Source organism: Syngnathus typhle, linkage group LG17, assembly GCF_033458585.1.
Source record: "Syngnathus typhle isolate RoL2023-S1 ecotype Sweden linkage group LG17, RoL_Styp_1.0, whole genome shotgun sequence".
NCBI lineage: Eukaryota > Metazoa > Chordata > Actinopteri > Syngnathiformes > Syngnathidae > Syngnathus > Syngnathus typhle.
In genome coordinates, this window is record NC_083754.1 from 2,101,650 (window position 1) to 2,113,127 (window position 11,478).

The 11,478-nt window shown below is 41.6% G+C and overlaps 1 protein-coding gene and 1 long non-coding RNA gene across 4 annotated transcripts; one reads left to right on the top strand and one right to left on the bottom strand.

Annotated features, from left to right (window-relative positions):
* Nucleotides 1-1,425: 1,425 nt before the first annotated feature.
* LOC133169881 (homeobox protein Dlx4b-like) lies at nucleotides 1,426-4,663 on the bottom strand. Its single transcript, XM_061302366.1, has 3 exons — nucleotides 4,300-4,663; nucleotides 3,170-3,366; nucleotides 1,426-2,501 (listed from the first exon to the last, which is right to left on the bottom strand). Exons 1-3 carry the CDS (start codon nucleotides 4,610-4,612, stop codon nucleotides 2,259-2,261), a joined length of 753 nt encoding a protein of 250 aa, XP_061158350.1. The 5' UTR covers nucleotides 4,613-4,663; the 3' UTR covers nucleotides 1,426-2,258.
* Nucleotides 4,664-5,841: 1,178 nt separating this feature from the next.
* LOC133169882 (uncharacterized) lies at nucleotides 5,842-10,464 on the top strand. 3 transcript variants are annotated; one of them, XR_009718473.1, is made up of 2 exons: nucleotides 5,842-5,984; nucleotides 9,973-10,464. It is a non-coding gene; the product is annotated as an uncharacterized LOC133169882 (long non-coding RNA). The 3 variants fall into 3 exon arrangements; XR_009718471.1 differs by having other exon boundaries at nucleotides 5,844-5,984; nucleotides 10,051-10,464; XR_009718472.1 differs by having other exon boundaries at nucleotides 5,845-5,984; nucleotides 9,991-10,464.
* Nucleotides 10,465-11,478: the final 1,014 nt, after the last annotated feature.

Here is an 11,478-nt window from a genome sequence, read left to right on the forward strand (position 1 = left end):
ATGTCACTATAATCGTCGAGTTGATGTTAGACGCAGCGTCAGGTTACAGGGTAATTGATGACCACAATCTTAATGGAACCCTAGCGGAAAAAAACAATGATTTGACAAGCAGAGAAGGATAATCATAGAGAATTATCATAAATGATAATTGGGATTTAATTGGTTTAAGTAGATACGGCAATTGTTATTGATTGTTGTTTAACAATGCAATGCAGCATGTACCTGTCAATCCCAATGCGAGAATATTCCAATTCACGGCATTCATTTGGCACCAAGAGCACAACCAAAGCTTTCGTTATGTAATTCATTCTATATCATAAAATCCTCCCACTTTCCATACGTCTTCGACCAATCACTGGACACGCAAATGATTACCGTAATTTTCGGACTATAAGTCGCACCGGAGTATAAGTCGCACCAGCCATAAAATGCCCAAAAAAGTGAGAAAAAAAAACATATATGTATGTAAGTCGCTCCTGAGTATAAGTATAAACCCCCCCACCACCCAAATTATGAAAAAAAACCCCGCGACTTATAGTCCAAAAATTACGGTACTCACATAGTAAGTAGTGGTAGATAACCAAAGCGGTGGGAGGAAAGGGGCATACATGCAAACGCCACACAGGAAGGCCAGAATGGAAGCCTGTACCTCTGAACTGTGAAGCGGACGTGCTCCACCATTATAGGGAGATCTTGCAAAGTCCATTTCGAAGATGATATCTGATTGCATCCCTAGCAAATTTCAGTTGCATGTTTTATGGGTACACCTTATGGGTATAAATTAACAAGCCAATAAAAAGTGACACCTGCTGTTTGTTTCTTGTGTTAAATGATGTCGTCTGATACTCTTTCACTGCTTTCCTCCTCCGAAGCCGGTTGCATGCTGCTTTTTTGCCCGGTAGCAAGTCATCAGAGACATTTTTTTGTCCTCACGCAAGCTTTGTTCCGATAGTTTTCTTCCCGTAAAATAAATGTGAGATTTGCTACAATGTTTACATTACTGTTCAATTTAGGGAGAAGAAACTATGAAGGAGAGCTTATGTTGCACAGCACTGTCAATCTATTCAAAATATCCCTAAGAACAATTAGCATTGTGCAGCTAGCATTGCTAGGGCAGAGCTTGTAGCATTTACATCGTACTTTATTCAATATAAGGCTTTATTTTTTCTGAGATGTTTGGCCAAAATTGTTAATAAAGAGGAAAATATATGGATGTAGATGATGGTAAGATACGAAATGTATCACAGTCTATATTCAACTAAGACAAAAGAAAACCGAAAGTGCTTTGGTACCAAAAAAAGCTTTATTACAGTACAGTATTGATTGTTTGAACCCTGATCTGTGACATATTGTATTTTGAATAGTGATTAATAATTAAATTGGAGAGACAAACTGTTGTCATTCAATACACAATACCACATTGGACGGCTTTGAAAAATAATTTAATTATAATGCCACCTTTCAGTACATTTAAAACACTCAAAAGATTCTTTATTTTTTATTTTTTACAACTTCACCCAAAGCAGTTTTTCAAACGATAGAAAACCTTCACAGAACACCCTTTCCCAAATGTGCTTCTGCCACACAATCCCACACAAAAATATATTAATATATATTTCCAAACATTGTCCAGAATCATGGCAGGATTTTACTCAAACATACAACTTGGTTGTAAGAATACTTTTTGTAGAAAAGCCTACATTGCGTGCCGATAAGGCACAAATCTGCTTTGCAGCAACTTTGGCACGTCGAGTCCGATGCTCCATCGCTTCACGCAAAACTCGAAACTTTGCCATACTTCACGACACCGTCAAGAGGTTAACTTCAGTGCATAACTAGTGATGTTATTTTTTTTTTTTTCCCATGTCATATGAAGTTTAATAGCTTGCCTATGAGAACAGGTTGTTCTACTGTGCTTAAAAATAGCTGCGTGTGAACCATGTTGTCAATTATGATTTTACAATCAAGTAACATATCCCAATGCGACGACAAATAAGTAACCATAATATGGATGACATTGGTAATACAAACAATGTAATTGATTTGGATCCTTTTTTGTATCTTTGTATTCTAACACCAAAGAAATCAAGTGACACCATCCACCAAAGAATTCATGTACCTGTTTTACTTCTAGACCATAAGGACGCACAACTGCTTCATGTTTTACACACCTTGCGCCATTTTTTTTTTTTTTTTACTTAATCCAGTGTTTGACACTGTTAGCTTTGATATGGGGCAATTGTGTCACATCACTTGTGTCACATCAGTTGAGTTCTAGGCATGGCATCCTGCGGGTGTCCGGGGTACCAGTGGCCAAAATTGTTCATGTATCCAGCAGAGTGCACTGGTGTGCCTTTAGGAGCCATGCTCATATCCCATACTGTGCATGGAGAAGTGGAAGACTGGAGTGGGGTAGGCCTGGGCTCTCCATCCAATCCGTTGGGTCCGGTCTTCATTATCTTCTTGTACTTTGATCGTTTATTTTGGAACCATATTTTGACCTGAAAGTCAAAGAAGGAAATACAAAAGATGAAAAAGGAGTCAGGCAAAAAGGGAAAAAAAAATCTGTTTTAAATAATTCAAGATGAATAGTGAAGAGGAAAAAAAGGAGTGCAGACAAATTATATAATAATAAAAAAAGGACAATGAGTCCTGCAGTAGTAATAGTCTGATTAGTGCAAAAATAAAATAATTATAGAATTTGCAAACATGCAGGCATTTGACAATTCTACTGTTGCAAGTTGCCGAGGTGTTGCACAGTGTAAAGTAACATGGTGGCTGACACATTGTGATGTCATTCGTTCAGAAATCTAATGCCTGGTGGGTAGAAGTTATTTTACGTTTGTTTTTCTGTTAGGTCCAAAAAAAAATACAGCTTAACAACACATTAACCCGAGTGTCGATTTATTTTATTCAACGGGAAGATTGTTGGCACTTTGTTCATTTAAAGCAGAGTGGGTTTGAAGCAAGGGACGATAATTGGGAAGGCAACGGAATACTAAATCAATACGCAATACTAAACGAAATAATTGCAAAGCAAGTGAAGACAAGTCAAGTGAGATTAAGATATAGACATTTATCCATCGATATCAAACGCAACGTTTCCACGAGAGAGACGGACGGGCAGACAGACAGACATGGACTGAAAAATGAATAAAATAATGCATACCTGTGTCTGCGTCAAGCCCAATTTTGCAGCCAGGTCGGCCCTCTCAGGCAGAGCCAGGTACTGGGTTTGCTGGAAGCGTTGGTTGAGGGCGTGGAGCTGCAGACTTGAGTAGATGGTCCGAGGCTTTCGGATTTTCTTCCCGCTCCCGTTGAGACGTACCTCTCCGTGTTCTAATATCGTGGTGGGCTTTTCGTGTTCTGGTTGAGGAAGGAAGAAGGCATCGGAAGGTTCTCAACACAGTCAGTAAAAGGCCACATTGACCAAAACATGGTGGTCATATTTAAATAAGTATACAATTTTAGCATGTTTAGCACATTTGCTTTTAGTTTTACATTTATTTATTGAGATTTATATGTGCATTTATTTTATTTATTGTTCATTCTTGCCAACTGTTGTACAAAAGGGATTCCTGGTTTTATCATAACTAATCATGCAACATGCAAGAGTTCTGAAATTTTTGAAGTTTCTGTTAAAAAAAAAAAAAAATGCCTCTTAGGTACAGCACATAAAGGGATGTGAGATTTAGAGAAAGATAAGAATATTCAAAGTTCGATTTGAACCAACGTTTCCATTTGCAATCAAATAAAATGTGAAATTTGGGGATTACAGACACAAACTTTATTTTTTCAGAATCTTTATGTGACAAGGTTGGTTAGTTTGGATGCTTTCCTGCAGATAGATAGTGTAACAAACGAAATACTAGCATTTTTCTTCTTTTGAAAACGACCTTATATTTGATTGTTAGAATAAAAGCAGCGATGAATAACTTCCCCCTGTTAAGACTTGTCAAGGGCTGACTGACTTTTTATTGAATAGGATAAATACCATCAATAAAACTCTCAAATAGGTTGCAATTAGATGAGCATTCATTTCCAAATTCAACTTTGCCTTACATCTTCTGAATCAAATAATTAAAAATATGCGACAAACGATGGTGAGACCGTTAGAATTTTTAAGGGGCGGCAAGTCGGACAGTGCGACCAGGCCTCAAAATAAAATCCGGTCTGCAGCTGCGGATTCAATGCATCGGTTTCCCGATGTTTTTCATTCAATAAAATGAACTTAATATCACTAAGCAAAGATGAGCCTATACATTTGCAAGCATCTCCTTATCAAATAGATGAACCCACCTTTATTCTCCAGTCTGTGCACCAGCCCACCGCCGTGCCCTCCGTGCGGGTAGGAAAGATACGTCCCAGCTTGGTGCGGGCTCACCGGACTGTGGTAGGTCGGGTAGCCGAGAGGACGCCCATAGGAGGGCGCTGAGGACTGGAAGGGGATGTCGTGCTGCGTTGCAGCGTGCAGAGTGTGGAACTGGTAATGATTATGAGATAATCCCGGGGAGCTCTGCTGGTGTCCGGGGTAGCTGCTGCATTCCAAAAAAGCCGATTTGGAAGGATCGGGAGAGACCAAAGTGTCCGCCATAGAACTCATCGTCATCATTGGGATGCAGCTATAACTTTGCCGGTCAGCCGTCGGAGCTTTGGGTAACAACAGTCATAATAAAAAGAGTAGGAAAAAATAAAAATGAGATCAATAAAAGGTGTTAATATTAAGGGTTGCGCATATCTATCATAACTATGGATCCACCAAAACAAAAACAAAAAACTAACAAATCAATTTGAATATGCTATTTAAAATAAATGTTTATCCTCCAAACGACAGAGACTTTCCAATGCTTCACCCTCTCCGCTGCATGCGCGTGTCAAGGTAAAAGTGTCAATGTTGCGTGTCGGTGCGCGCGCGGTGTGCGGCTCAACTTGGTTCTTCGCGCACCGCACGCTCATTGGCTCTCACTTAAGGCGCAGTAACATCAGTCGCAAAAGTTCAAACGTGTCCCTGCTTTCTTGTGGCATACAATTTTTCTTAATCGCCATTTAAAATTGAATTATTACTGCAAGCCTGGTGGATGAATTCCAACAGGTAGAGAACTGAAAAGCATTTAAAAAAAAAAAAAAAAAAAAAAAAAAAACACCGAGCGACGATTTATTTTCTTTATTCCCTGAAAACAATTACAATTTTCCCACAATAATTTTGAAACAAGAGCAAAAAATTCTAAGTGACACGGTCCACATATTATTCTTATTTTATTTTTATTAATTTCCCCTGAATGGACATGCTCATTACAAATGCAAGCAATGTAGTGTGAAGTACATCACTATAAAGAGCAATATTTGACAATCAAACCAAAAGGAATTGCCAAATGACAGATTGCAAATGAAAAGAGTACTTTCCCTATGAGTTTCATACCGAATGTGTCACTAATGATATCCTTTCTTCAAAACAAATCTTTCTTTTTTTGCATTTTGAACTCAGCGTGTACTTAAATGCAGGCAGACTGAAAACCACAACAAAACGGAATGACAGCGAACAAGCATTTTACTTTTCACTTGCTGGCTTAAATTAGCTAAAGGAATACATGGACAATGAACGACGACCGCACGCTTTGACTTGAAACCCGAAGAATAATAGATTTCATATTTCAGGATATGTTAAAAAGCAGAATGAGACATTTTCTAGTGTTTCTTATTTGTTTGACTGCTGTAAGTAGAAGTAGGCCATTACACATCCAAGTCAGCGGTTTGACTTTCATCTGCCCTCTTCCTTCTCAGCCAGACTCCCAATACTTTTCAGGCTTGGACGATTTTGTTTTCTCCAGCGTGGAACTCATCTCCCTGACTCTAAAGTAAGTTTGAATCTTTTATTACACTGTCGATCTTTTTTTTCACAGTTGGAGTGCCTGGGAGAGCGGAGGCTTCGTGGCCGTTTGTCTGCCGTCGATCATCGGACACAAAGTATGGCTGCGGATCGAGAGGTTTGTGTGGCTTCGTGCACCAACTGCACCCTTCTCTTAGAGAGGTTGTCCCTGCTAGAGGGACGTGTCCGCCAGTTAGAGCAGAATTGCGCGATAACTGTAGATGTGGCGGATACAGACGCGGGCTGTAGTCAGCCTGCTAGCCCAGTTAGCATTAGCCCCAAGCGGCTTGCTAATCGCGATGAGCCAGGTAAGACGCATAGCCGTCCAAAGTCATCTCGGTCTACTGGCCCTCGCACTTTGGTCATAGGTGACTCCATTACCCGAAATATTACGCTTACAAATCCAGCCACGGTAATGTGTATTCCTGGGGGCAGAGCACCCGACATAGAAGCTAATCTTAGGGAGCTGACTCGCAATAGGTCTAGTCAACAGCGTAGTTCCATCAACACTAGCTACTCGGACATAGTGATACACGTCGGCTCCAATGATGTTAGGATGAGGCAGTCGGAGATCACAAAGAGAAACATAGCGAGGACTTGTGATCTCGCTAGAAAGATGAGTCGGCATCGAGTATTTGTCTCTGGCCCCCTGCCTGGGAGAGGCACTGATGAGAGGCTTAGTAGATTAGTCTCCCTTAATCGATGGATGGCTGGGTTCTGTAAGAAGCAGGGACTGTATTTCATAGATAACTGGCCTTCCTTCTGGGGCCGCCCCGACCTGCTGAGGAAGGACGGCCTTCACCCTAACCGTGAAGGCGCCTTCACTCTTTCTAGGAATATAGATTACTGTTTGAGCCACACATGACAGGTCACTTTAGAGCAGGCCGGGTCACAGGTGATTAGACCACCTGTCAGGATGGGTTTGGAGTCTGTTAAGATAAAGTTAACTAGCGCTAGGCTAGACTCCCAGCATGCACATAGCTCCTTGTGTAGACTAGAGCGTGATAGTTTGAATAGTGCGACAGTACACATAAACGCACTTTCTACTGGGGTAGTAGACAAATCCAATCATTCCACCCCGACCGGTTTTGCTGAGGAAACGGTGCCGGTTTCAGATAATTCTACACGTGTAACAAATATTTACTATCAGATTCCCACGGTCGTATCAGCCCACCGCGCTAACAAACATTTGAGAGGTGATGTCAGGCTTAGAGAACACAATCTTACTCGCATTTCGTATAAATATCCTTCGATAAATACGCACCCGGATCGACCAATTACACTTAAACTTGGTTTTATGAATATTAGATCGCTTCATACGAAAGCCATTCTCGTTAATGATCTCATCACAGAACATAATCTAAACGCTTTTGGTCTCTGCGAGACCTGGTTAAAACCTAATGAACTGATGCCGCTTAATGAGGCCTCGCCTCCAAATTTTGTGAGCTCGCATGTGGCGCGTCCTCGAAAAAAGGGTGGGGGTGTCGCCCTCATCTCGAATTCCGAGCTTAGTTTTAGGCCTCGTTCGATCAACGTATTTAAAACATTTGAGGTTCTCATTGTCCGATCCACCGCTTTACCGTCATTTTATCTTGTTGTTATTTACCGTCCACCCGGGGCTTACTCTGGCTTCCTGGATGAATTTTCAGAATTTGTGGCTGATCTCGTAACCAATGCGGATAATATAATTATCATGGGCGATTTCAACATCCACATGAATTTACCGTCAGAGCCACTTACTTCGGCGTTTCAGACTTTAACTGATACCTTTGGTTTTACGCAAGCTGTACAGGCAGCAACGCATAAGAATGGAAATACCATAGATCTGGTATTATCCCGAGGACTTGCAACCTCAAATATAGCAGTACTGCCATACACTACTGTTTTGTCTGATCATTACTTAATAAAGTTTGAAATTATAGTTCCTTGTCAAAGACAAGAGAGCAATCAGCATTATAGGAGCCGTCATTTCAACTCTATGACTGCAACTGCGCTATCTGAAATACTGTCGCCGGCAACCACTAATTTTCTCACATACGCCGACTCTATTGATAATCTTACGAATGAATTCAATGCGACATTGTTAAATGCCATTGACTCTGTGGCGCCGTTACGTCTGAAAACTCGCCGTAGAGTGCCTACTCCATGGTTCACAGATGAAACGCGTACGCTTAAGCAATTATGTAGAAAGCATGAGCGCAGATGGCGTCTAACCAAACTTGAGGTTTTCCATCAGGCATGGCAGGATAGCCTCCTGAAATATAAAGATGCGCTTATCTTAGCAAAAACTCGATATTTTTCGCAAGTTATTAATCTCAATAAAAACAATCCGAAACACCTATTTGATACAGTGGCAAAGCTGACTCTGCGCCAGCCGACCTCCGATAGTTCCTTCCACTCAGCTGACGAGTTCATGAAATTTTTTGCTCAAAAGATTGAATCCATTAGGGATGAGATCAAGAATAGCATTCCAATCGCTCGGTCGAGCACGCCGTTTACCAACGCTGATGATCATGCAACAACCCTCTCAACTTTTAAAAGCGTGTCTCTTGAAAGGCTTACACAAATTGTTAGTGCGGCTAAACAAACAACATGTTTACTCGACCCTCTTCCAGCCAAACTACTTAAAGAATTATTTCAAATTTTAGGACCGTCCGTCTTAAATATAATCAATCTGTCTGTCTCCTCTGGGATAGTGCCAACAGCCTTTAAAACCGCTATCATTAAACCGTTACTTAAGCGACCAAATCTTGACCCGGACTGTCTCAGTAATTATAGGCCAGTTTCAAACCTCCCATTCATAGCAAAACTTCTTGAAAAAGTAGTAGCGCAGCAGCTTATTGATTACATGGTCGCCAATAATCGATACGACACTTTTCAGTCTGGTTTTAGAGCTAATCATTCCACTGAGACAGCACTTGCGAAAGTGACTAATGATCTCCTCGTAGCTATGGATTCAAACATTTCGTCTGTACTGTTACTACTCGATCTTAGTGCTGCCTTCGACACTGTAGACTTCGATATTTTATTAGGGCGTCTTAAAAGTTGTGTTGGTATTTCAGGGTCAGCACTAGGCTGGTTCCATTCCTATCTATCAAACAGGACGCACCGAGTGGTCCATGGCAATGCGTCCTCGGAGCTCTATAATGTTACATGTGGTGTCCCACAGGGATCGGTTCTCGGACCAATTCTTTTTAATATTTATATGATTCCGCTTGGGGACATAATACGTAAATATAATATTAGTTTTCAATGCTATGCGGATGACACCCAATTATATATGCCGTTATCGATGACAGATCCGCGGGATTGTTGTAATCTTGAGAAGTGCCTTGCGGAGATCAAGCAATGGATGTCTCTCAACTTCCTTCGTCTTAACCCAGATAAAACTGAGATGTTGATAATTGGTCCAGCTCGTTATCAACACTTATTCAAGGAAACCGCTATAACTATAGATAACCGTACTATCACTCAAAGCGATACTGTAACTAATCTCGGGGTAATATTTGACCAAACTCTCTCCTTTCAAAAGCACATTAAGAATATAACCAGAATTGCGTTTTTTCACCTTCGTAATATTGCAAAGATTCGTCCGATCCTTTCGACCGGTGATGCGGAAACTATTATACATGCGTTCGTCACGTCGCGCCTGGACTACTGTAATGTACTATTTTCGGGTCTTCCTAAGTCCCGCATCAAAAGTCTACAGTTAGTACAAAATGCCGCTGCAAGGCTGCTCTCTCGGACAAGAAAATTTGATCACATTACCCCAATACTAGCCAACTTACATTGGCTTCCGGTCCATTTAAGATGTGACTTCAAGGTTCTTCTATTAACCTATAAATCGCTGCATGGCTTAGCGCCTTCATATCTCGTCGACCTAGTTGTTCCTTATGTTCCGTCTCGTAACCTTCGTTCGCAAAACGCTACCCTTTTAGCGACACCGAGGGCTAAGAAAATGTCTGCAGGCTCTAGAGCATTTTCTATTCGGGCTCCAGAGCTTTGGAATGCCCTACCAATGGATATTAGGACTGCTACCTCAGTAGAAACATTTAAGACACGTTTAAAGACACATTTCTATGACATGGCCTTTAACTAACCTGTAGTGGCCGATTCGGCTGGAGTTTGTTTTCTCTCCCTCTCCACCCCCTCCCTCCCCCCTCCCCGGCCGGGGAGGTGGTTAGGTGGTACCCATGCTGACAGCGGCTATCTGGATTCTCGTGGCCAATTCAGGATAGGGGAACTGCAGCTCAACCTCCTCGAAGAGCACTGCCAGGACAATTGAGGGCTCCTTTCGGCAGCCCTCTGCTGTGACATGGACATCCACTTTTTATTTAATTGATTTTCATGTTGTATCATTTGTGCCCTCTCTGCATCCATTTCAACCTGGTGATCCTGAAAGGGGGATCCTTCCATCTGTGGTCCCTTCTCAAGGTTTCTCATTTTCCCCCTGCTAGGGGTTTTTAAGTTTTTCCTTGCCCTTTTGGGAGCTTAAGATCAGGGGATGCTTTGAGAATAATTGTCAATTTCTGTCTATGTGAAGCCCTTTGAGACTGCTTGTGATTTAGGGCTATACAAATAAACTTGACTTGACTTGACTTGATCTGCTTCCAACATTCCTCCCTTGACTGAAGATGGGACACACCCTCTTTGCTGTCTAATACTGAGTCATATTTTACATGGCAGTGGGCAAAGATGAAAACATTTCCCGTGGAGTAGTGCAACGCACTTTCAAATGTCATTTTCCATCAAATGAAAGTGTCAATACAATTGGAAAAAAATTGAAAATGAAATTCAGCCTGTGTTTTGATTCGGAGGGTCATTGTTTCAAGAGGAGATATTTCCTTGCAATGTCGATGGCATATGAGGAGTGCTGCCCGGACAGGTAGAAATGCGCTCCGAGGGATGTTGAATCCCATTGCGCAATCTGCCGTGAGGTTATGGCGGACGAAAGGTGAACGTTACCTGCCTGACTACATTGTATTATCTTTTTTTTTTGTCTTGTTTATTTGGAGTGAGCTTGGGTCAGGAGTGTCAAACACGGGATCCATCAAGGGTCACTTCTTGAACCCCTTTTGTTTTGCTATTACAAGGATGGGGGTGGCGAGAGCACCAGGTACTGATGCTTATTAGCCGACCTAATGATTGAAAAATCGGAGTCCCGTGATCGACTCTTAGGGAACCCTCCCGGTAAACCGAGGTACCAAAAACAAGTACATCCTCTTTCCTGGAAAAGACTTGAACCAGTTAAAAGCAGTTTCAGAAATCCTCAACCAATTTGTGTAATAACATGACACCGTCAATTATGTCAAAGGAAGCACCCGGGTCCATTATTACTGAGACTGAGACTTTTCACCCTGATCAGTCCTTGGTTAATTTTGCAATTAGACTGGTAGAAAGTCAGTAAGCTATGTCTACTTTTAGCCTTTCCAATTTTGACAAGAGCAATGGTATTTAAAAAATTCAAAACACTTTCTGCATGGGACCCAAAAGACAGCAACAATCCCACACCTTCACGGAGCCCTCGGGGGTAAACAGTTTAGCAAACTCAGGGCTCGGGGCGTCCGGTGACTTTTGTACCCTTGGTAAGGGTTCTGGAGAGGCCAGGACCC